This window comes from Triplophysa rosa, linkage group LG22 (genome assembly GCF_024868665.1).
Source record: "Triplophysa rosa linkage group LG22, Trosa_1v2, whole genome shotgun sequence".
NCBI lineage: Eukaryota > Metazoa > Chordata > Actinopteri > Cypriniformes > Nemacheilidae > Triplophysa > Triplophysa rosa.
The window spans coordinates 6,862,701-6,888,183 of record NC_079911.1 but is presented as its reverse complement, the minus strand read 5'-3'; the positions used below and the strand labels follow the sequence as shown (position 1 = coordinate 6,888,183).

Sequence of the window (25,483 nt, the reverse complement as noted above, 5' to 3'; positions counted from 1 at the left end):
AAATCACAAATATATATATAATTATTTAAATATGACATGATTTAAAGAAAGGCATATAATTTAGATGAAAGATTTAATGATGTGTAGATAATTTACAGTTTATTTGCCTTCAAACTTTTACAGCTCAATCTACCTATAGGCCAAATTCAAAACTGTTACGTGTTTTTGGTACTTTGCCAGAAATTAGAATTACATTAATAATCAAATGCTCTTCGTTGGGAGGGTCATCAGCTCCTAAACAGTCGTCTAATAATTAAGTCTTTCCTCAAGCTTTAAGCAGAACATTATCATTGTCGGAGAGACTGTGCTAATCCAAAGGGAATAAGGCCTAATTCCAGTTTTTTTTATTAATATTTGTCATTCATTAAAAATAATTTGTTTGTTTTTAGTAATTCAACAAAAACTCTTGTGTAAAACTACATGTGTAAAACTGTCACACTTGATACAAGTATCAAAATTGTATTCGGTTCCTGTTTTGGTTTATAGCCCTTTAATTTATCTATAGTTTTATCACAGTTATAGTGTAGTAACCATGTTTTTTTTCTATTACCATAGTTTTACTATGTATAATTATGAATAAACTGTGGGGATTGTGGAGAGACCAAAATAGGCCTACATTTGTAGTTATTGTAGTTTTACTACAAATAAAACAAACAAACAGAAAAGGTTTACTAGAGTTAAACCATTGTTGTTTTTTATAAGGGCAAAGTGTGCCTTGAATAGGTGAATAGTTCACAAACAATTGTCATAATTTATTCCCCATTCATGCATATAAAACCTGTATATGACGGCGATATTTTGAAAAATGTCTTAGTGTTTTTGTGTAGATACAATGGAAGTCAATGGGGTCAGTGTTGTTTGGTTACCAACATTCTTTAAAATATCTTCCTTTGTGTTCTTCAGAAGAAAGAACGTCATACAGGTTTGGAACGACATGAGGGTGAATAAACAATGAAAAAATTCATTTAAGAAAAATTAACCTTGGTTTTATTACATTAAAAGTGCACGTTTTTGGGTGGATTGTAAATTGGGACCATTTGCATTACTAAAGTTTCATTACATATACATGTATCATGGTAATATGGTTATTGTACTGGACCATGGTTAATTTGTACAAACGTAGTTGATTTTTGCAAGAGAAGTTCCAAATTCCATTTGCAAACATGTCCATTTTGATTTGTGTAGCATTCCACCATATAATGCAAAAACACACTTAATAATTGTAAGTGTAAGTAAAAACTGGCTGATAAAAAATAACATTTTATCTAATCTGAAGGTAATTTTGGGAATTAGAAGCCAGATTTAGTCTACTGCAATACAGAGATTATAACGTTGGCAAAAAACACATATGTAGAGCAGGAAACATGAAGCAGAAGCAAAGAGGGAAGAACATTATGATATAGGAGAGGAAAAGTGCAAGAATAGAGGATGTTTCATAGAAGTGTGTGCATTTTCTAGCATGTGTGTGGGCTAGTGGTCACCTTTGTGTTTATTTTGCCTTGTTTATTTGTTTTCTGTCAGTGTTAAAGGGGTGAGAAACGTGCGAGGGAAGACTCACACAGGAAACAGTTTCATAGACTTAAAATGATTTTACTCAGCAGCGTCAGCGGATTTGCTTGTGTTGCACACATTTCAATAATGTTGTTCTTATTAAATCTCGTGAACATGTTTCCTTGGCAGATGTGGCACAAAACAAACAGAATTATTCTGAACCTGCATACCTCACAAAACCACCACAACTCCATGTGTCCAAACCACGAACACTAGCCAAATTTTCCAACTTGATCTTTCATTCAAATTTACCACAGGAAAATAAATATTTCCAGACTGATGGATGATTCAATAAAGAAACCCGTAAGAACGGAAGTACATCAAAAGAAGGTGGTCATGCACCGGACCTCCGTGTTTTTTGGGGGTCCGCTGCAAACATTCAACATGTTTCTTTGTGCTCTAACAGCTGCGGTATGTGGGCACAGATCACATGCTCGGCTCAATATTGTCCGCAGGTGTCAAATTATACCTTAGGGTTTCAAAAAAGCCTGGACAATATTTCTAGAGACCTTTTCAAAGATGTCGTAAAGATTCAGAAGAGTAATTTAATCTCCCTGATGAATGTGATTTTCATGGTGTGAAGCTCACATGTGTTAAATGAGCCGCTTCCGTGCTTTCAAGTGAAACATTTACATGATGGAAAGAGGAAACCTGAGAGGCCTTTGTGTAGTCAGTTAAATGAAAAGAACATAAAAAACTAAATTTAAAAATATGCTTTGTGGAGCCTGTGGAGTTTTTGTGACTCCATTATTTCCATATTCAAAGTGTCAATTTCTCTGCATTTGATTTTGAATCTTAAATATGATCTTAAGTTTTTTTCTATGCTGTTCTAGAAAAAGTGACTTATACTTAACTCACTAAAAGTATGAAAGATTTATTTTAAATGTTCAGAAAGTATCTTATGAAGAGAAAGTCCAAGTGCACTTGTGGTTCTGCATTGCAACAAGGACTTCTGCAAAAGCTACAGCTGGCTAGACATGCGTTCATAAAGTCTTGTGTTTCTTTGAATTTTAAATATCGAATGAAAAGATCATAAAGTACCCAGATTTGACAATTATTACTGTGCTCTAACAGCTACATCAGGATGAGAAAATGATTCATGTTATGGGAGGTATTGATTTATATACTGTGTCTATAACATTTTGTTCTCTACTGGCTTCCTGAATGTCACATGTTGGTGACTTCACACGTTTACCTCTGAAGTTTCAGATTTCCGGATGCTTTACCCACACTGGAACAACCTAAAGCACTGGTACAGTTATAATCTGTGACTGTAAAGAAATTAGAGATGTGTGAGATTATTTATGGCAATGTGATCAGAATGGAGACTCTTGAAATGGACAGAGGAGAGAGAGTGGAGAGGACTGTGGCCATCTATGAAAGTTCAGATTCTGTCAGAAATCATGAAAATACAGAGAGACTGCAAGCACGTTCTCATACAGGTACTGACATTCATATATCACTTGATTTATAAGAAAGAAAAGACAGATATAATGTGATGTTGGTCATTTTCAGGAAGTGTTTCAGTGAAGAACAGAAGACACAGAGCAGTTCAAGTGTGTTTGTGGTTGTTGTGTGTTCTTCTGTTGACTGCTGTAGTAGTGCTCTGTGTGTATTTCACCACTGACAGAAACCGCTTACTAACACACAACTATAACTTGACCAAAGAAAAAGAGAAAATACTTACAGAATACACTGAGATACTAAATCAGAACAGAAACATGACTGAAGAAAGAGAGGAAATGAAAAACAAGAGCTATGAGCTGCAACGTGGCCTTACAGAACAAGGTAATCGTGTGTCAAGTGTTCTTTGAATAAACAGAGATAGAAAATGTACCGTTTTGTAGTATAGTATTTTTGCACAAAAACATGTTTTAAAAACAGACTTTTAAAATTAGTATCTAAACTTTTGTGTTAACAGATCAGCGCTCTGATAACTTTAAATGGATTTACTACAACTTCAGCTTTTATTACATTTCATCTGAGTTGAAGAGCTGGAGTGACAGCAGAGAAGACTGTAAACAGAGAGGAGCAGATCTGGTGATTATAAACAGCAAAGAGGAACAAGTGAGTGAGATTTACTTTGTTTATTTACACGTTTATGAGTATGTTTTGAACCACTCAGCGAAAAACAATTGATTTGACTTTTTAGTTTTAAATGTTAAAAAGTATGAATCTGATCTATCCTAACAGGGGTTTTTACAAAATGGTGTGGCTAATAACCGTTATTGGATTGGTCTGAGAAATGATCAGGGGCTGTGGAAGTGGACTGATGGCAACACATTCACAACTGGGTGAGAGGTCGTTGAATTCAACTGATGATGAGCCAGAAAGTTTATCTACACTCAAATGAATCTGCAAAATGAAAATCTAATGTGCCATTGGTGTAGGTATTGGAACGAGGGACACCCCAGCTCCAAGAATAATCTCTGTGCTTCTTTGACTTCATTAGGATGGACAGATGAATGGTGTAAATCTCATAAAAAATGGATCTGCAAGAGAAGACTTTTAAAATAGCTTGTTAATAAATATACAAACAGTATTTTTATCAGTATTATTGTCACTGGGTTTTGCAAATATATAACCAATACAACTTATTAAAAAGTGCTTGTCACATTTAACAAAACAGTATTAAATCATTAAAAAAGTACAGTGTTTTTTTCCATTTCCGGAAAAACAGTGAATTTGGACATCTGAGGTTTTAGAAGGACAGCAACGATATTGAACCGCTGAACTGTTTATATTTTCATAAAACCCTGTGGATAGACATCAGAAAAATTCAATGTTTATATTCACGATGAGGGAAATAATTGTGTATTATGGATGTGACAAAAAAGGACACTGAAGCAATAATAAAAGGTGGAAAAGTTTCAATTCTGAACGTGGCATATATTGAATATTAAATATTGACATCTGAGTTATCTGTATGACGAAAACCTTTATTTTTATGGGAAGGTTAACATTTGAATGGAATTGCCCATTAATTCTATTTATGTATGCATCAGCTTGTAACAAAAACCAAGCGATGAATTATATGCGTAGGCTGTAAAGTATGTTCATGTATTTTATGCCAACAGAATGAAAAGTGTTGACAAGTGGAATCATTGTTTATGATCATTACACATATAGGCGAAAGTCAGTTCTCTGATGTCACTTCCTGGAGAGGCTTTAAGATGAAGTTTTTACTCCCTGTTGGTCAAATTAAGACCAGCAGACTGTTTAATGCCCCCCATCATCAGTACTCTCCCTGTGACTTAACTGATAGATGGATTACAGCTGATGTGTATTTGACTTTTCTCATCAAAGCCTCTGAGCTTTACACACAGCACCATTTAACTCAATTAGCCCAGCTTTCATGTCCTTCCTTACCCACATTTGCCAACAAACAATGAACTACCCAAATGCCAGTGCCCATCATTAAAAAAAAAAAATTATTGGGATGTCAGTGTGACAGCTTTGGCTAAGTTTCCCATTCTAAATGTATATACAATATCTATTGATCTATAGGGACTAAGATGTATTAATGTAGCAAATGGTACAACCAAGCAACAAATATGCCCCTAATGAACATAACAGATTGTAATGTAATGCAAGTTTACAGATGAAAGATTTTCTCTTTGATAACCACATGTCGCGCTGCAGAAAAGGGTGTGAGCAGCACCATCGGCTGATGCCTTGAGTAAACTAACGTTTCATTAACACAGCAAAGAACTGACCTAACAGCGTCTCTATCAAGCCAAAACAACAGACTTTAAGGGAGACGAGCCATTAGTACACAATACACTCTCAGACTAATAAACATCACAATGTCACACTTTTGCTCTTGAGAAAAGTTAAAGGTCCAGCCTGGGAACCTAATGGAATTCATGAAACTGTCTTAAAATGAATTGTGATGTCCCTTATAATGATGATCTATAACACAGCTGGCTAAGACAGAATTGTGTTGATTTCACGCTTGCCATTATTGAAGTCACATTTGCTAACCTCTGGTGTATCTTAATCGTTCAGGCATGACATTTTTTTATCCCTGTACATTTCGCCACCTTGGAATTATAAGGTTCTATCTGCATTCTGAAGAGTTTTGAGCTTCAAAGTTTTTGCTTTCCATTTGACTTGTCAAAACAAAAGATCCAAAATGTACACAATGATAAGAAAAGCTCTCACACAATGTAAGTAAGTTGACACTGAATAAGAATGTGTGAATATTTCAATTTTGACAAAAATGTCAGATAGAACCTTATCATTCCAAGGGGATGATTTTCTTATTCCTGTCATTTTTTGTGACCTGCAAGGTTGATGACACCGTAGTACCTTCAAGAATCGTATTATCGTTATTTGTGTCAAGAACGGGTGGTGAGACAAGGAGAGAGGACCCAAACACAGACAGCGGGTAAGCGGTATTAACAAAACATTTATTAACAAAAATACAAAACAAAGACCCACGTGGGGGGTAACATAACAAAACAGGGGAATCTACAACAGGACAGGACTAAGACTAATTACACCTAACAAGACTAAGATTAACATAAACATGAACTACAAATGACTACACTAGACTAGACTAGACTAGACTAGACTGCCACGGAGCAGGCACTGACCATACAAATGACACATACACGCACAATGAACCAGCACAGGACAGAGAACAAAGGGGCATTAAATAAGAGATCAAATCAAGAGGGGACAGGTGTAGGGCATGAACCCAATAACAAGCAATAATGAGGAGACGAGAGGGCGGGAACAGAGACGAGACCGGAGAGAGTTTTGCAAGCCAAAAGGGCCAAAACACCTCTCTCCACATGAAACAAGAGGTTCTGTCATGCTTCTGCCACTAGATCAAGAAAAGCAAGACAAGATGGGGCAGAACCATGACATATTTGGATGTCGCAGACCGCATTTCAATATATCAAGCCCCAATGATAAGCATAAGGGTTATTGCAAAAATGGCTAAAAAGTAAGTAAAACTTAAGATTTGCAGTGTTTCTTTAGATATTTAATATTGAAAAGCAACGAAATTCATACATTTGTGTGCACATGATTTTTGGGGTGATGCTACTGGACTGGCCCGAAGTTAACTTCCGGTCTGTTTGGTTATAATATGACAATTTACTTTATATTTAATTGATATTAATGTCAATTTATATTTACATTTTATTGTATATTATTTGTCTTAAATTAAATTCAAACTACTGAACAGGTTCTTTGCGGAGGTCTACCGGAAGTTAGATTTTGCCGCTGAAACCATCTATAAGCATGTACTTTGTTGGAACTTTTTAATGTAACTTTAAAGATAAGTTGCTTGGGTTTTGTTCAGAGTTCCTTTGAATAAAAGTCTCTACTAAATGAATAAATGTAATATGTAAATGCCCCACCACACCTACATTACATGCCACACACATATGATTGCTTCTGATGAATCTGAATTACAACAACGCCTGAATCACGCTTTAGTATTCATGGTATATTATTTCCGGATATTTATAATAAAGACTGATAAAGGATTTACGGTAGTTGTCAGAAGTGCTTGCTGAATGAGGCTTTGTTGTGATTGTTGCGGTTTTGTCAACGCCTAGATCATCAGTATCCTGGACCAATCAGCATCCAGGACTGGAACGATTCATTTTATAAATGTGGACATTCCTCATGCCATTAAAAATCCCACCCTGAGAGAAAAAGGGGAAAGACCCAGTCGAGACCCAATCCATTATATATCAAGGCAACAAAGCAGATCGGGCAAAAATAGCTCTTGAGGAAACGTGTGAGGTGTTGCTGGACCCGAACAATAGGAGTGAGGGTGGCTCAAGGAACAGCTTCAATCTGAAAGCCAGTGATGGCTACACAGCGGGAAGGTGGAGGGAAACAAGTGGTGACCCCCGAGGCGCTCGTGGAAGACTTGTGGCTTCCTGCTGGAAACCCTGCTTCATACCTCCTAAACTCATCATTTTGTAGAGCGAGATGGGGGGCGTTCGTGCGCAGGATAGGTCACATGGCGAGAGAAAATTGGAGGGACAAGGGAGAGGAGAGGAGGGAGAGGAGTTCCTGTCCAGGGAAATCCTGTCTTTCAACGGCATCACATCTTGGTCGAGGGTTGTGTGTGTGTCGGGACCCCCTCAGATTAATCTGATAAAGCAGGCCACACTTCCCTGAGGTTTTATGATCGAACCTGAGGTCACCGAGAGCATACACGCCAGGAGCAGTTTATGGACACCTTCAGCAGGGCTATCAGACACCGGAGGAAATCATCAAAGATTCTTCCTGAATGCAAAACAAGACCAAACTGAATATCGTGGACACAGAGACACGTCGGTCGCATGCGAGATGCGATTCCACCGGATCCACCGGAGAGCTCATCCTCAGGGCACAAAGCATCCCTTCATGAGCTGCTCCATTCTGGCCATTGTGAGAGCTGCTTTTAGAGTCTTCTCAAGCTCTCTCTCTCGTTCTCTCTCTCTTCAGGCCTGTCACTGGAGCTAAATGAGTTCCCTGTCATCAGCTGAACTCACAGAAGGCTCAGCTGCAGGCATTCAGGGGTATCTGAGCTGACAGCTCTCTCCACATCATAAACACTCGTGGTATGTGCTTAATCCAATGAGGCTGAGCGAAATTTCAGCCTGTGAATAGGAAAACATCACCTGTCTGTCGAAACTAGAATTCAGGCTTGTCTAAAAACAATGACACATTGAAATAGAGACATGGCTGCAGTCTAAGTGCCATGTAATGGGCATGGACCGATATATTATAGAAGCACCAGCGGTAACCTAGTCAGACAGTATGTGTAACATTTAAATGCTGAATCACGTGTTTATTAAAACACACATATTTGTTTTATTCAACTCCTGTTCAATGACAAGTTTTGTAGATCAATAGAAGTCAATATTTTGATAATAGTTACACTCTATCTAACCACACAGACACTGAATGCATTCAGGAAAAAACACTATAAAATCCCCTTTAACTGCTTTTAAACAGTTGGATGCTGCTGGCTGGTGTTAAACAAAACTAGATGCCACACACAGACAAACAACACTCTTCTAGACAGGTGTGTATCTGTAAGAAACAACAGCAACATCACACAAGTGACACTAACTGTTTGGACTTGTCTTGATACAGTATTTTCTGCTAAAATAATACATTCACTGTGGCTGGGTTGTTAACAGATCTGTCAGTTTGGTAGTTTATAGATTGTTTCATGTCTCGAGGGAATTCGTGACATTGTCACGAACTGTAATCTATTTATTCGTGTTAACTGACACGAATTTGCCCCTTTTTTCGTGTCACCTAGCACGACTTTCAATCTCAAGTATCATAAAACGCGTATACAAAAAAAAAATTATATAAATATATGTCAACGCAATCTGATGGGAATTCATTCCTATTTTACAAGGTGGCTCATTTGTGTGAATTCCTATTTCCTACGAACGGTATGTTTTGACTTTTCCTCTGTGACGTTAGGCTTAGGGGCGGGGTTAGGGGAGCCATTTAGCGTCGTTTTGCCGACTCGTGAAACTAACGATTTTTAGCTAAATTAGACTTTGTGGCTGTGATTTTAGAGTTTGGGGTGAAGTAAGGTGTAAGTCAGCCACATCCTAAAATATGTACAACTTGTTTTGATATCAGGTTATAAATATATAAATGTTAATACACACACAGTCTGTGTATTGAAAGTCGTGCTGAGTGACACGAAAAGAAAGTCGTGCTGAGTGACATTAAAAAATGGTCGTGCTCACTGACAGAAAAAAAGGGGGTATTCGTGTCTACGAAGATGCATTAATAGATTCCAAATTTCGTGTCTGTGCTAGGAACTGCCGTGAGACTGCGTTGTTTCATCGGATGCACACGCCTGGCTCGAAGTTAACTTCCGGTCTGTTTGTTAATCGGTCTGGCTAGTGGCTAATAATATAACAATTTTAATTTGAATCAATTTATCTTCATATTAATTTATATGAATATTTATTGTATAATAATTTTATTAAATCAACAATTTGTTGAATGGGTCGTGTAACTTTGTCGCATTCAAGTTTAGCCAAGTAACGGATCTCCTACTGGTTACCCAAAATAATAGTGGCTAGACATATATTTAACATGCTAGTTAGTGTAATTTACTTACTATTTCTTTTGCTTGTTTTCAGAAATAATCTATAGGGCCTCTATTCTTTGCGGATGTGTAGGGCTACAGGAAGTCAAGTTTGGTCCACAAAAGCGTGCATGCGCAGTAAGTTTATGTTGTTTGCTTCGAAACAGTCTATAGACGGTTTCATCTTAACAACATAAACAAATGTTACTGCGCATGCGCTGTGACCCCAACTTAACTTCCGGTACACTTTCGCAAACAATAGAGTGCCTGTAGATTATTTCTGTGAACAAGCAAAAGAAACCGAGAAGAAACGTTACTTAGCTAAACTGGTCTCTCCAATATTTTGAATTTAGACTGCGATACCAAGCTCAACCGCTAGATGCCAATGTACTATATGGTTTGTTTAAATACGACCAGATACAGGACCCATTCAACAAATTATTAATTTAATAAAATGAACATACAACAAAATTCAACAAATCGTTTATTTAATACAATTATTATTCAGTTAAAATAATGATACAAATTAATATTAAAATAAATAAAATATAAATAGTTAGCCAAACGCAAACCGGAAGTTAACTGAGGGTCAGGCGCAGGCGTGTTCGATGAAACTGTTTTAAAGTCTGTTTGTTAAAACATGGTAATAAAAATAAAAATAAGTAATATTGGTACAAATTCACGATTTCATCAATGCTTTCAATATTAGACTTTTTCCATTAATTTGACATTTTGAACATTTACAAAAATCAACCCATGAAATTTAATCTCAGTAAACGTTGACGAGAAGCTAAAATAATTTGTTGTGAAACAGCGACACCTGCTGGTTGACCTTTACACACGCGAGTTTAAAAAAACCCTCAAAGTTTCAAGTTTCAAAATTATATGTTATGTCTTTTTGTGTGATTTAAAAATACTTCCATATGCAAAAACAAATACCTTGTTGCAAAACAATTTTCCTTTGTCTTTTGCTTCTCTTAATTACATTTACATTTATGCATTGGGTAGACGCTTTTATCCAAAGCGACTTTTCAAGGTTTTTTTTTAATTGACATGTTTAAAATAAAAAAGCATGTGCAGGTAAGCTCGAGATACTGTGTTACTTGGAAATCTATCTAGTTACTATTATAATGCTTAAATGTATTTAGTAATCATGGCAGGTGAGACAGACAGTTCAGTTGATTATAATTAGAAAGCAGCTGGAGTGGCGTCATCAGCGACGTCATGCCGCCACCCAGTGGATGAATGTGGTACTACCTGGAAAGTTCCTGAACCTGCTGGTGCTGATGAACAGTCAGTATAAAGCTGAGACTCACAGCACTAGAGTCAAATCCAAAAGCACAACCAGAGAGAGAAACAACAACAGAGAAGCACTGAAAATGTTGAGTCTGCATGGATACCAGCCTTCTGGGGGTGTGGGTACTTTTGTTAATTGGGTTAAGACCTTATATACTATCTCAACTTTTAGCATAATTATAAATGTTGTCCAATCTCCTAAATTTGCCTCATCTCGAGGCACCACACAAGGGTGTCTGTTATCGGCATTGTTATTTGTATTTGTATCTGGCATCAAGGGGATTTCTTTAGGGAACAAGAGCCACAAAACCTCTTCATCCTGATAATGTTTAAATCTATCTAGTGTCACGGAATGGCGTGTATATAAACAATTGTATTACAAAGAAGGTATAATCCAAATAGAGTTCTTTAACAAATCCACAAGAGAGGCAGGAGCAAACACACAGCGTAAAAAACAAGTAAAACCAGACAATGAACACAGGCAAACACAGGGCTCAGATACAATGGAGATTGGAGAACATAATTAGGGAGAACAGAAACAGTGCGAACTAATCAGTGACCATGGGAGCAAACTAGTGAGGAAACACAGAATTTATAGCCATCCAATTTTTTATATCATCTAAACATTCTTGGAAAACATCCAAATTGTTAGAATCATTGGAATTAAATGATAAATACAGCTGTAGATCATCGGCATAACAGTGAAAATTAATCTTATGTTTACTGATCACACCACCTAATGGAAGCATATAAATTGAGAATAAAATCGGTCCTAACAAGGAACCCTGTGGAACTCCACATACAATTTCACCACGTTTGGATACTTCATCACCCACTGACACAACAAATGTCCTGTTAGATAAATATGACGCAAACCAATCCAACGCTGTCCCCGAAACCCCAACCCATGTGTGTAGTGTATTAATCAAAATGGAATGGTCAATTGTATCAAAGGCCGAAGTCAAGTCTAGTAAAACTAAAACTGAGCATCTACCAGCATCCTTTGACATCAATAAATCATTGGCCACTCGTAAAAGAGCAGTTTCCATGCTATAACCAGCTCTTAAGCCAGACTGAAATTTCTCAAAGATATCATTATCATTAATAACATTTAGCAATTGGTTAGCTACTGCCTTTTCCAAAATTTTAGCTATAAAAGGTAACTTAGATATAGGTCTATAATTGTTAACGACTGCAGGATCTAATGAGGGCTTCTTCAGGAGTGGATGGACTGTAGCAATCTTTAATTCATCAGGAACACAACCAGAGACAAGAGAACTATTCACTATAGACTGCACTGTAGGACCAATAGTACCAATCAGATCTTTAAAAAGACTTGCTGGAACCGCATCTGACAAACAACTAGAGGTTTTTAATGTTTGCACAATCTCAAGAAAATCCTGTTCAGATACCAGAGCAAAGGAGTCTAGCAATACCTCCCTGCAACCAGGATTTGCACCAGGACTAACTAACGGAGGAACAATGGAAGCCCTTATATTTGCAACCTTATTCACAAAAAATGACATAAACGAACCGGAAACTATGGGACTCAACACAATCGATTTTGGGCATGTCAATTTATTCACTACATTAAATAAGAATTTAGAAATATAACGGTTGCTATCAATTAAATTCGAAAAATAAGCAGATCTTGCTTCTTTCACTGACTTATTATAAGATAGCAGAAGACCCTTCCAACATTCAAAATGACCAAGAAGTCTAGTTGATTTCCAGGTTCGTTCTGCTTTCCGACAATGTCTCATTAAAAGACGAAATTTCTCATCAACCCATGGTGCCAGATTAGCACGAGACCTCTTCTTTAATGTCATAGGAGCCACAAATTCTAATATCCCAGAACAAGCACCATTAAACTCATTCAGTTGATCCCCTGTAGAGGCATCATATGCCCAGTCATCACTTAAGACATTGAAATAATCTGCAAATTTCTCCCTGACTTCAGTGTTAATAACACGAGAGAAATAAGTAACATCTGACTTAGGTTTTTCCTTCTCTACAGCCAGTTGAACACCAAAAACAATGTTTTTATGATCTGATATCACACTATCCTCTATTATAAAATTGACAGGAGTCAATCCAAGAGTGAAAACCAAATCCAAAGTATGGCCATGCATATGCGTCGAACTTGAAATATATTGTACTAAATTAAAATCTTCTGTAATATTTAAAAATTCAGCAGCTCCATGATCGTTACTATTATCAACATGAAAATTAAAATCTCCTACAATAATCAACTTGTCATAACTTAAAACTAAACCAGAGAGCATTTCAGAGAATTCATTTTTTAAAAGGGCATTAAAATTTGGGGGACGATACCAGAAGTCAACCTAATTCTAGCTTTCCTCCAAACACTTTTTCAGTTCCTGTACCGGCCCGTCATATATCTGGTGGTGATCAATGTCACACATTTTCCACTGAAGTTTCTGAGTTAAACCTTTTTGAAGTAGGTGCTTTACTTAAGCTTACACTGAAACAACCTATTTAACTGTAAGATCAGAGATGTCTGAGAATATTTATCACAATGTGGATATACCTGAGACTCTGGACAAAGGAGAGATAGTAGAGATGACTGTGGACATCTATGAAAGTTCAGATTCTGTCAGAAATCATGAGAGACAGCAAGCGCTTCAACATACAGGTACTGACATTCATTTATCACTTGATTTATTGAAGTGAGAAAGAAAAGACAAATCGTCGCCTTGGATTTATAAGGTTCTATTTGAGTTATTCGCAAATTCCTGTTCGGTGGCAACTTATTTACATTATGTGATGTTTTTACTTCCTGCTGTGTACGTTACGGGATATTTTTAAGAAAAGCAAAAGGTTTTATCGTCAAATGGCATGAAAAATCTTTTGAAGCTCAATATCTCAAAACCTCTCAGAATGCAAATAAAACCTTATAATTCCAAGGCGACAAAATATAACATGATGTTGTTTATTTTCAGGAAGTGTTTCAGTGAAGAACAGAAGACACAGAGCAGTTCAAGTGTGTGTGTGGTTGTTGTGTGTTCTTCTGTTGACTGCTGTAGTAGTGCTCTGTGTGTATTTCACCACTGACAGAAACCGCTTACTAACACACAACTATAACCACTTAAAAAAACTGAGTCATGAACTCCAAGCTGCATTACAAGGTAATCGTGTTTCTTTGTGTTTAAAAAAGATAAAAAGAGATAGATAAGTCTTAAAAATGGATAACTTTGATGAAAAAGAGCAGCCAATACGAGCACAGAATAGAAGCTGCTCAAAAACTTTCAGTGTTTTGTGGGGCACTATGGTTTTGTAACAGACAGGATGGGTCGTCTTTCCATCGACACCAAAACAACAAAGAGTTCAACTAAAATAAGTAGAATAATCACTTCTTACAATTTAAGTCTATTATACGAATATTATTTTTTTTATAAATGAATTAGAAACGTCCTAACATCACAAATGATTGTGTTTGCGTATAGTAGCCTAGTTTAGTATAGTAGCCTAGTTTAGTATAGTAGCCTAGTTTAGTAGTGATTGTGGCAAATTGTGGCTGAGCTTTGGTTATTTTAGACTCATGTTAGTTCCGTTGGTTGTGAAAAGTTGTTTTTTGGGTCACTCAAAGTTGTTGGTGTATGCTGAACTCATTGGTTAATTACCTTTTTAGGTAACTTGCTCAACAGAAAATGTCCTTTGCTATGCAATGTGTTCTATATACAAGCACCTCTTCATTACGCATTGTTAGGGGCAGTTGCTGCCACTCAGGTCCTCTGCATATATTTAGGGTTTAAAAAAAGTTTTGAAAGTTTTTTTAAGATTCTGTGGCATTTTGCAACCTTGGCCTTCAGTTCTAGTTTAATTCTAGGGAGTAACTGGACGACAGATATGCAATATGTACAGTATACGTATATTTATGTAAAACTATTGAACATGTTTTATTTGAAATGTCACTTTTAATAGATTTTGGTTCAAATCTGATGATATTGTATGTAAAAATAGTTACTTGGCCCTAATTATGCAATAGTAATAGTGATGCTGTAAACGTCACTAATGAACCGTGTTCTTCTGCTGTCTGCTGTATTGACTTTGTGTATATTTCTTCTTCTTAAGAAAGAGAACAGTTACTTACAAACAATAGCAAACTGCTAGAGGAGAAAGATCAATGTCTACTGAACACCAGACGTCTGTCTGAAGAAAGAGATCAGTCAATGAAAGAAAGAAAAGAACTGAAGGGATGGCTCACTGACAACGGTAATCTTGTTTTCACTCGTCCTTGAGCGTTAAAAACTATTCGTATTTTTCAGTTACTTCACTTTACAGACAAGCCACAGTATTATAAGCGGTAATCTACATTTTATTAGTTTGTTCCCTTGGAATCAAAGCCGTTTTGCGTTGGAGCCGATGGCCTATAGTGGGCAGTGCTTCTAAAATAAGCACTGTGACCCGAGTTTGCTCAACATCCATTGGTGATCCTGTTCCCATTTCTCACCCTGTACTTTCCCGTCCTCGCACAAAATGCCCCTAACATGACGAAAATGACAAATCTTAACTGTTTTAACAGATCAGCGCTCTGATGACTTTAAATGGATTTACAACAACTTCAGTTTTTATTACTTTTCAACTGTAAGTAACAGCTGGAGTGACAGCAGAGAAGACTGTAAACAGAGAGAAGCAGATCTGGTGATTATAAACAGCAAAGAGGAACAAGTGAGTGAGAAAAAGATGTAATGTGTTTGTGTGTATGCATTAGTAAGTATACATTAGTGTGTCTGGTTTATAACACTGTTACATGATGACAGGAGGCTTTTCAGAAGGCTACAGGCAGTGAATTTTGGATTGGTCTGAGTAAAGAGAAAGGCGTGTGGAAATGGGTTGATGGAACTGCAGTAACAGCAAGGTGAGAGATCATTGAAATCTTCTGAGTAATGATCAGTTACATTAAAAGTTCTTAAGCTTATGATTATTTGTTTTTCAGGTACTGTATGAATGGATTCCCCAGATATAACAGTCAAAACTGTGCTCTAACATCTTCATCAGGATGGAGTGATCATTCATGTAAAGAGAAACATTTTCACATCTGTGAGAAGAGAATTTTCACCCAAAAATGAAAATTCTGTCATCATTCACTCACCCTCTTGCAATTTCAAACCTGGATGACTTTCTGTTTAAACTATTTTGAAGAATGTTTGTAACCGAGCAACGCCGGTACCCGTTCACTTGCATTGGTTTTGTGTCCATACAATAGAAGTGAATGGGTGAAGAACCAACATTCTTCAACATCCGTCTTTTGTGTCTCAAGAAGAAAGAAAGTCATACAGGTTTAAAATGACAACGATGACAGAAGTTTCCTTTGGGTGACCTGTGCCTCTAATCATTGTCTGTTAACTGGTCAAGTTTGTATCGTTTTACACAGACAGATGAGGTCAATAATATGAATTATTGCATTATAATAGCACCTGTCGAGGAGTGAGATACATTAGTCAGCAGATGCCAAATAATTATGGCTGCATTTATGCATTTGACAGACACATTTATCCAAAGTCGACAGTACTCTGTTGTTGTATTTGACTTTGAATTTAGTTATTATTATTATTTTATGCTTTTATTTTTTCTTTACTAATTTTTATATATTCAGTTTATATATTAATTTTAATTTTACTTATTATTTCCATCATGCAGTACTTTCATTGCTGTTGTTTAATCTTATGTTGTGTTCTATTGTCTACATTAAGGTTGTTTGAGATATCTAATATAAATATAATAATAACACCTGTTGAATCTGTTTCCAGTATTGAAGCACAAATAAGATTATTCAATAAACTCATTTTATTATAGGCTATCATCACTTTGTCTCCTGCCGTTCTTCGCCTTCATCTCTGTTCAGTATCTGCCTCATGGTTATTATAGAAGTGTTGACTCACAAAAAAGTTTGAGGAATGGACAAAATCATTTTCCTGATCGAGAGATTTAGAAGAGAGATTTAGTGAGACTATAGTGCAAGAACTAGTTAACTGTATCTAAACATTGGATCCCTAGGATCAAACATTTGAAAGGGCTAGTTCACCCAAAAATGAATTACTCTCAAGCTGTTCCATATCTGTAGAAATGTCTTTGTTTGGTTGAACACAGAGAAAGATATTTGGAAGAATGCTTGTAACCAAACAGCTCTTGGACCCCGTTGACTATAGTAACAACTTGGAACAACTTGAAGTTGAGTAAATAATGACAGAATGTTTATTTTTGGGTGAACTGTTCCTTTAATCATAGTCATGGTTGATCATTTAATAATTACAAACAAACATGATCCAACCTTGTAAAAATTGTAAATATCTCATCCACATTTTCTGTCTTAGTGTTATTTGGGGTCTACTGATTTCGAGGTCTTACGCTGTTAGAATTATTTTAAATGTATAAAACAATTAATTTAGACATTTCAATAATTCGTTCCTTCAACGTTTAATCCTATACATTAAAATAACATACAGCTATAACACATGCAGTTATAATGTTTGTGAGGTTTGTAAGTCAGTTATTTATTTCAATATTTCTATTCTCTTCTCTTTCTAGTCTATTCTATTCTATTCGTATTTCTATTATTTTTACTTGTACATATTTACATACACACATAGTTTTACTCTCTATATCTTTATCTTATGTTTATTGTATTGTATTTCTTAATTTTTTTAGACCCATATGCCCTTATTTAAATCATCTGTGTACTGTATTCTATTGTGTTATGGTCTCTGTGTACTGTTGTTGCTGTTTCTGTGTACTGGATGCTCCTGTCACCAAAACAAATTCCTTATATGTGCAAACATACCTGGCAATAAAGCTCTTTCTGATTCTGATTATATCATAGGCTAAGTGGAGGCTGGAGATGATGGTGGACATCTATGAAAGTTCAGATTCTGTAAGAAATCATGAGAGACAGCAAGCGCTTCAACAGACAAGCACTGACATTCATTTATCACTTGATTTATTGAAGTGAGAAAGAAAAGACAAATGTAATGTGATGTTGGTTATTTTCAGGAAGTGTTTCAGTGAAGAACAGAAGACATTCATGTGTTTGTGGTTGTTGTGTGTTCTTCTGTTGACTGCTGTTATGACTGCTGTTATTTAGTAATTACCTTTATAACAAACAAACAAACAAACAATTCATTGAAATGAAGTTTTATTTAGCATGTGAACTATTTAGTACCTCATTGCGCACAATTAGACAGCAGCTGGCGTGGCGTCACCAATGACGTCATGCCGCCACCCAGTGGATGAATGTGGTGAGAGAGAGAGAGAGAGAGAGAGAGAGAGAGAGAGAGAGAGAGAGAGAGAAGAGAGAGAGAGAGAGAGAGAGAGAGAGAGAGAGAGAGAGAGAGAGAGAGAGAGAGAGAGAAGCACTGAAGATGTTGAGTCTGCATGCATACCAGCCTTCCCTCATTCCATTCATCAGGATTCACTGGTCAGTGTGCAGTCTGTGTCCAGACATCACATCTCTTTACAGACACACAGACGTACTGCAGGACGTGAAGAAACTTCAGCACAAGATCTCTGAGGACATCCAGCAAATGTCAGAATCTGAGGAGATCCAGCCGGTCGCCTGCACAGTGGAGAAAGAGGGACGTGACTTTGTGTTGACACTGGACACTAAAGACTTTTCTCCAGAAGAACTGTCAGTCAAACAGGTGGGCAGAACGCTGCAGGTCAGTGGAAAGACAGAGAAGAAGCAGAAGGATGGGAAGGCTGGTACAGAATCCAAGAGTTCAGACGCGTGTCTGATCTGCCTGAAGGAGTGAATCCTGAGACATTGAGCTGGTTCATGACTGATGGAAAGCTCTACATAGAGACATCTGAAGCACCTGAGAGGATGAAGACCACTGCAGCGTGAACACAACACAGCCAGAGACTGAAAACACTGAAAACAACACCACAGAAACACACAAGACTGAAACACTCTGAGCAGAAGATCAAATGAACAGATTTGAACTGTGTGTTTACCTGACGAACTTGAGCTTTATATTAATGTTTACTTCAAAATCATTTTTGTACTCTTTAAAAAATATGTAAATGATAAACAAATATTTTTTTTACAGTTACTGTAATTGTTGCAAAATAAAACTGCCTAATATGAGATTCCTTCTTGTTTTGTGCTTTTTAATATCTTTTCATTTTTACACAAACATTTATGGCCACTTGTGTTGCCAGAAATACAACAACAAAATTTGACTGTAAAGTTAAACAATGCTATGTGGTTTGAAAACATAAAAAGAAACCTTTTAATCAGTGTGATGAACACTTGATACCGTTTTAGGAATGAATGCTCAGTGCATGCAAAACCATGGCTGGGTAGATGGACAAACTCAACTGCTGGGTTAAATCATATATCATTTATGTTTTTCAATAGTCTTATTATGTATTTAAGGAGGTTTAGAAGAATGTTTTATATAGTTTCAAAACAAATGTATTATTATTGCTGTTATTATTATTATTATTATTAATAATATTTCCTTACTTATGATTTATGTAAAGCTGCTTTGCAACAATGAAAATTGTGAAAAGCACTATATACATAAAATGTAATTAAATTGAAAATGCCTTTAAATAACATTTTATTTTGTAGTTCTCTTTTTAACACAAATGTTTTGAATGCACTTACTGTTTTTCCATTTTTGACATCACATGTTGTAAAATACACTATTTATTTATATTTTATTTTTTAGTGAATTATTAAATGAATTGTCAAATAACTGTGCCATAAAATATAATAAACAAGTCGAAAAACTATACGTCCTATACACTGGTGTTTTATGGCTCCTTCAACCATAGATAAATGTTATCTACACAGGGTAAGGACATAATCACTGGTATCTTTGGAAAATAACATTATGACACCCTGTGCATATATTCCTAGTACAAATAAACAACATTTGTTATGGCCAGAATGGATTGTCTTGTAAGATGGAAATGATATGCAACTTCTCATCCAATCACCGTTCTTCCGTCCTTTTAAGGTACTTCCTTTTCACTGATCAGAAATGAATTGCGTGACCTGGACAAGCCTGAACACGAACGAATGTGAAAGTAAAACATTTAAAGTAAATGACATGATGTTTTTGGAATCCTTAACATGGTTTGATCTGATCACATGATGTGATTGGAAACTCCATGATTCTTATTCACACATGCAACGCTCCCAATGTTCCTATACAGAAATATTAATAAATGGCATTTATCATTATTTATAAACCTATGTTTTTCATAAAAATAGTTTAATTTATCATAAATGATGTGATGTGTAAAGTTTTATTACTTTCCTTGAAACAAGTGGTGTTTATCAATTTGAGGCTGGCTGTTGTTGTTGCTGTTGAGCGCTTACAAAACAAGTAGGCTTCAGTTCGACAAAGCCACTTTCACTGTTATCATTCACTGTCCTTGTACAAAGTGTACACAGTACAGTTTGTGCAAATCTATGCTGGTCAGTTTATTAGGTTTTACAGGGGATAGCCTCTGATGAAGAACAGTGGCCATAACACATTCATCGATATTGACGTGGACTGTGATTCTGAAATGATCACGTGCTACCGCGTCATAGCTACACAGGTATATAACCCAGGAGCTTCTAACTATAAATAAGAGACGGCAGCTCACAGCAGTCAACAACTTTTAAGGAACTAGAGCAGTGAATTTATACAGTCGTGCACTTGAAACCGGTCGTACAACTGACGGAACGCATACTGTAAACAGACTCTCTGCTATACTACTTTGGAAATGGCGAAGAAAGGTAGGCTACAACTGTTTTACTACCGTTGATAAATATTATTTATAGAATAATAGTATAAAACAGGCTTTATTAACGTTGTAATGAATTAACTTGCGATTCTATCATGTACAGAACAAGCCGCTGTCGTCGAGTGCGCGCTCCAGTTGCGCAGGTTTGGAGACGTGTTTAACTGGAAATACAAGCTACTGGAGCTCATCGTAACACTGAAGAACTTACAAAAAGACGATAAACGCTGAGAAAGACACTATGAGAAAGACAAAGGAACTGAAGAACGTCATATAAAACACCGGAAGAGGATTCATTTCCGACGAGTTGCGCTTTTCTGACCCCAGCAACAACAACAACAACAACAACAACAAAAAGGTGAAAATGTGAATTCAAGGATGAAAAGAAGATGGGGGACACAGTTTGGACAGTTTCCGGGCATTTCGCTGTTTCTGAGGATTTTTGGACTATGTCGGCAAAAATGTTATTCATTCAACAGGCTTCATCGTCGATGGCAGACTGCACTTCCTCTTATGAATTCCTCGTCATTGGGACTGTTTTATCGGCGATAAACGACGAGCTCTCTTCTCATCGTTGGGACTGTCCTCTGCACGCGGGGAGCCTGAACTCCAGCTAAAGCTTGGGAGCCAAATAATTCGATTACTCTTTTCATCTAGTTTGCTTACTATTTACAAATAATGTGTAGAAATGAGTAATTACTATACACAAATATGTAACCATGTAATTTTAAGCGCTAAGGCCTGTTTTTATCAACGTACTGTATCAGCTTCCTGACTATGTATCGAGTGCAAATAGCGACATCTTGCTGTTAAATGCTTTTACGTTTTACGCTTAATTAAAATGTAATGAAGACAAAGAAATTGCGTGTAAATGTGTGTCTGCTCCTTGTTACACGCATTGCTCAGATAAATGTTGGCATGATATTGCGTGTAAAATGTTTGTAGCAAAGTTAAATGCAGTTTAAGCCCAATGAAGCCTAAATGCATGTCTGTGCAGACATCTGGCATTAATACTATAATAATATGCCTACTATAAAACGAATACAGTAATTAAAAAATATTTTCTCATGTTTACACAGAAACCAAACCATCACCAGGCATTATCAATGGCATGCAATAAAAAGCACCATCTACATTATTTCATCATTGAGGACAAAACTATCCCTCAAATTAAGCTGAAATGAAAAAAAAAAAACGAGGACAGCTACTACTCAAAATCCCTTTCAGGCACTTAAAGATATTCTTTTATTATATGGTAAAAAGCAGATGTACAAATCAGGGCATCCATTTTACACCATCTCTACATTAATAGCTCGACAAGCATCGTTAAAGAACCATGTCAAACACCTGTTTGCATCGACCGAAAGGGAATAGCCCTCCATTTACTTCACTCAACCTCTTGCAGGACAGGAGACAAGCAATCAACACCAGACATGGCAAAACGTGATAGACTATTCGGAGAAGTATTTCGCTAATAGCTGAAGAACAAAATAAAAAAGATTAAAATAAATGTACAAAAACTGAAAATGAAAGCAGAAAGTACAGACTACGCGAAAGCAAAACAGATTTAAAAAGACCATACATGAACGCAGTGTTTGCTAATAGAAAGGCCTCCGTGTAGCCTTTCAGGATGTTAGGGCACTGCAAGCTCTACTAGTGTTTGACTGGCCATTCTTTGAAATGAATGTCATTCGTGAGGCAACTCGTGTCCAGAAATTTGGATTGTTTATGAGAGTTCATTGTGTCCTCGACCTGTGGTGTAGTACAGCATTAAGACACATATTGTCACAATATACTAATAAGTAGGTGTGCGAGTCTTCAGCTTTGGCCACACTGGAAACATGAACTGGATATTCTGATCCCTTAAACAAAAAGGCTGTAAGTAATCTATCAATGTTTTTAAGTTACAGTCATTCTACATATGATTATGTGTTCACCAAACAAATGTTCTTAAACCAAAATATTAGCACAAATGAGATTTTCTTTAAGCATTCTTAAAGGACTTCTGGAAAGAAGACTTTATAGCACTAGAGAAAAACAGATGCTTTCAGAATTTCAGGATTGTGAAATGATTTATTTCCTTCAACTCAAAATCTTCCCCATATCAGGTTGCAGAACTGCAAACATTTTCTACTGAAACAGGATCTTTTCATTTCTAAACCCTGTCAGTGAGAAGCCACAGATCATCATGCCTGGATACTCGGAAGTAGTGGCTGTTCTCTTTACATGGAGACTGAGATTATTGTTAAAGTATGGATTAAGATTAGAGTCATGGCCTAGTTACTTCAACACCCTCTTTTTGTTCTTACATGATCTAAATTCATGAACTACAAGAAGCCTCACAGTGAACTGCAATCATGTAGCAACGACTGGCCATTAAAAGAAGACGGGGCAACATCTTTGTGAAGGTCAGAGACAGATCCGTGACTATGAGAAAAAGAGCGGTCCCTTCTATCGTATCATCATCCTCATCTCCTTCATAAACTGTATTTCCATCATAACCATCACCAATATTAGTCTGAATCAACCAAGCTTGGGGCCGGTGGCCCGAGTCCAATGCCATGAGCACAAAGTCAAGTCCCTTTCTCGCTATTCTGGAGGTTCATTTGGTGAAAGCAGCAACTACCGCCCACAGCAGCTCATTGGTGCCCGATTTGGCGGCCTCCGCCTCGGGATCAAGATCTAGGAGCAACCGCACCCTCTTCATGGCCAGATCATACTGGTCATCCAGCAGAGGAGCAAAGGCGTTCTCTAGAACATCAGAGGAATGTGCCAGAAACAGCAGCGCTAACATGCGCTTATCCATTCGTTGGGGCTCGTTGACCCATTTCTCCAGGACGGCCTCCTGGACCTTGCGAACCAGCCGCTGTTTGATTGTGTTGTTGGTGAGCGGGTGGGTGGTCATGTCAAAAAGCAGGAAGTTTTGTTTCTCAGTGGTGAGGACGCCCTTTTCCACCAAGTTCTTAGCCAAGCGCTCTCGCACATTTCGCAACTGGTAGTGCAGCTTTAACGGATTCCAAGTTTCACCTACAGAACACGAGAGAAGTTTTTTGTTGTTGTTGTAGATTTCTAGTTATATTATATACAATTTATCGATGCGGACTATTCAAATTACCTACAAAAATTCACATACGTTTTAAGACCCATTTAAAATAAAAACACACGCCCCATTTTTTCCAATAAGCCTCACTTGAAAGAGTTATATTACACCATTAAAATAAGATGCAAACCGCATATCACCTTGACTCAATAAATAAAACATGAGCCTACAATACAGCTGCAAAAAAAGTTACCACAACTCACCACTTAGCAACTCGATCCAGCTCTGAACCGTCTCTGGAGGCTGGGTCTCTTTAATATGCTTTAACGCCTCGTCCAACAGCATGTCTCCGGTGGGAGAATCCGATTTAAATAAAACCTAGACATCAAGCATGTTTAAATATTTATAAGATCAACAGTACAGTGTAAAGACAGTCACGAAACGTCACAAATGCACACACCTTTCTTGTCAGCAGGCTTTTCCTCCTCATCCCTGAGGCTTCCAATTGCAGGCGTCCCCGTAAGGCCAACTCGATCAGCATGCAACCTCGAAGCCCAGATGAGATGCAGTCGTTCCAGAACGATGTATAACCCTAGCCAAAAAATTAGCAAATCATTATTCTGGTCTTCAATAGCCTGGATTGTAATAAAATATAAGCACGAACATGATAAATATTATACAATAATAGCATTATGTACATTCACAGAATATTACTCGGTGCATTTTTACATTTCCATTACAAAAGACAATTCCTTGTGTGTGCACACTTGGCAGTAAAGCGTACTAATTGAAAATCATATAACAAGTGAAATAAACAGATTTACGTAAGGATTAAAATATTAGTATATGAAACTGAAATATAATGGAAACAAGTTCATAAAAAATAAAATACAAACCTCTTGCATTATTTTGCTATTGTATAGAAATCCAAGTTATAGATTTGAGTTCAAGAATAAATATTGGAAGATAAAATACAGATTTTTAGATATTTTTGTTTCCCAACACTTACACGTCAAAGCCTCGGGCATGATTGACTCTATTTAATTGGTCAAAAATCAACAGGGTTCGGCCTAACATGCAACTTGCTCTGTTTTATAGTTTTTTAGGATCAGTTTGGTCTACTCTTACATAACCTATATTAACGATCAGACACACTGAAACCGCCAACCGCATGCGGTTTGGATCCATTTAACAGGTTTGACAGTCAGTAAACGTTAAAGGTCTTTACGAACAGTTATTCTCAAAACACTTAATCTGCTGTTTTACAGGCTTTATCTAGTTCTCGTGTTACCCGCCGCTTCCAGGTTACCATTTGACTAACAAACAAAGCCAAAAAGTCACGTCAAACCTCTCGATCCTTCAGTCCGAGGAGCAACACCTCCTCCATTAATGTCAGTCGAGTTTCTTTGGAGTCTCCCTTGTCTTCTTCTTCCTCATCGCCGCGGCGAGAGTCGTAATCATCGTCTTCCGAGCTCCTCTCCTTATCAGCGGCGGCGTTACGCGAGGCCTCGGTTCGTCTCTGCACTAGGCCCGAGTTTCTCTGCGTTAGGGAAGTCATTGTTTGCGCAAGCCTTAAAACACTAGCGTGTTTAACAGTCCTTTAATTATACATCAGTCGGTACGACAATGACAATATGCAAGCTATTCCCCGACACTAAAACCGTTTCATTAATATACTTTGCGTTGACGTGGATGTTTACATGCGTCCGGGACGTTCCTACTCTTATTTCCTCATCAATATGGCGGACGTTGGTGACGCA

General features: G+C 37.0%; 5 protein-coding genes across 6 annotated transcripts; 4 read left to right on the top strand and 1 right to left on the bottom strand.

Moving 5' to 3' along the window:
* The first annotated feature begins 2,551 nt into the window (after positions 1-2,551).
* LOC130546002 (CD209 antigen-like protein E) lies at positions 2,552-4,590 on the top strand. 2 transcript variants are annotated; one of them, XM_057321016.1, is made up of 6 exons: positions 2,552-2,662; positions 2,755-2,993; positions 3,067-3,339; positions 3,473-3,618; positions 3,745-3,845; positions 4,004-4,590. In XM_057321016.1, the coding sequence occupies exons 2-6, from the start codon at positions 2,840-2,842 to the stop codon at positions 4,014-4,016; spliced, it is 687 nt and encodes a 228-aa protein (XP_057176999.1). In that variant the 5' UTR covers positions 2,552-2,662; positions 2,755-2,839; the 3' UTR covers positions 4,017-4,590. The 2 variants fall into 2 exon arrangements, with proteins under 2 accessions (XP_057176999.1, XP_057176998.1); XM_057321015.1 differs by having other exon boundaries at positions 3,942-4,588.
* Positions 4,591-13,438: 8,848 nt separating this feature from the next.
* Positions 13,439-16,398, top strand: LOC130546423 (CD209 antigen-like protein E). Its single transcript, XM_057321688.1, has 5 exons — positions 13,439-13,577; positions 15,017-15,157; positions 15,468-15,613; positions 15,706-15,803; positions 15,882-16,398. The coding sequence occupies exons 1-5, from the start codon at positions 13,439-13,441 to the stop codon at positions 16,012-16,014; spliced, it is 657 nt and encodes a 218-aa protein (XP_057177671.1). The 3' UTR covers positions 16,015-16,398.
* Positions 16,399-18,275: 1,877 nt separating this feature from the next.
* On the top strand, positions 18,276-19,285 carry LOC130546005 (heat shock protein 30-like). The gene is given in 2 exon segments (XM_057321019.1): positions 18,276-18,640; positions 18,643-19,285. Coding segments are annotated over 2 exon segments (480 nt in total). The 5' UTR covers positions 18,276-18,303; the 3' UTR covers positions 18,786-19,285.
* Positions 19,286-20,513: 1,228 nt separating this feature from the next.
* Positions 20,514-21,544, top strand: pmaip1 (phorbol-12-myristate-13-acetate-induced protein 1). The gene is made up of 2 exons (XM_057321024.1): positions 20,514-20,678; positions 20,790-21,544. The coding sequence occupies exons 1-2, from the start codon at positions 20,666-20,668 to the stop codon at positions 20,912-20,914; spliced, it is 138 nt and encodes a 45-aa protein (XP_057177007.1). The 5' UTR covers positions 20,514-20,665; the 3' UTR covers positions 20,915-21,544.
* A 361-nt stretch (positions 21,545-21,905) lies between these two features.
* On the bottom strand, positions 21,906-25,480 carry golph3b (golgi phosphoprotein 3b). Its single transcript, XM_057321014.1, has 4 exons — positions 25,072-25,480; positions 24,184-24,315; positions 23,987-24,101; positions 21,906-23,710 (listed from the first exon to the last, which is right to left on the bottom strand). Exons 1-4 carry the CDS (start codon positions 25,279-25,281, stop codon positions 23,286-23,288), a joined length of 882 nt encoding a protein of 293 aa, XP_057176997.1. The 5' UTR covers positions 25,282-25,480; the 3' UTR covers positions 21,906-23,285.
* Positions 25,481-25,483: the final 3 nt, after the last annotated feature.

Bases quoted from the DNA above. Each gene is read 5' to 3' on its own strand.
- LOC130546002 (XM_057321015.1), top strand. From the start codon at position 2,840: ATGTGTGAGATTATTTATGGCAATGTGATCAGAATGGAGACTCTTGAA. The intron at 2,994-3,066 runs GTACTGACATTC...GGTCATTTTCAG, and splicing joins GCAAGCACGTTCTCATACAG to GAAGTGTTTCAGTGAAGAAC. The intron at 3,340-3,472 runs GTAATCGTGTGT...TTGTGTTAACAG, and splicing joins ACGTGGCCTTACAGAACAAG to ATCAGCGCTCTGATAACTTT.
- LOC130546423 (XM_057321688.1), top strand. From the start codon at position 13,439: ATGTCTGAGAATATTTATCACAATGTGGATATACCTGAGACTCTGGAC. The intron at 15,158-15,467 runs GTAATCTTGTTT...CTGTTTTAACAG, and splicing joins GGGATGGCTCACTGACAACG to ATCAGCGCTCTGATGACTTT. The intron at 15,614-15,705 runs GTGAGTGAGAAA...ACATGATGACAG, and splicing joins TAAACAGCAAAGAGGAACAA to GAGGCTTTTCAGAAGGCTAC.
- golph3b (XM_057321014.1), bottom strand. From the start codon at position 25,281: ATGACTTCCCTAACGCAGAGAAACTCGGGCCTAGTGCAGAGACGAACC. The intron at 24,316-25,071 runs GTTTGACGTGAC...TTTTTTGGCTAG, and splicing joins TCGGACTGAAGGATCGAGAG to GGTTATACATCGTTCTGGAA. The intron at 23,711-23,986 runs GTGAGTTGTGGT...CGTGTTCTGTAG, and splicing joins CTGGATCGAGTTGCTAAGTG to GTGAAACTTGGAATCCGTTA.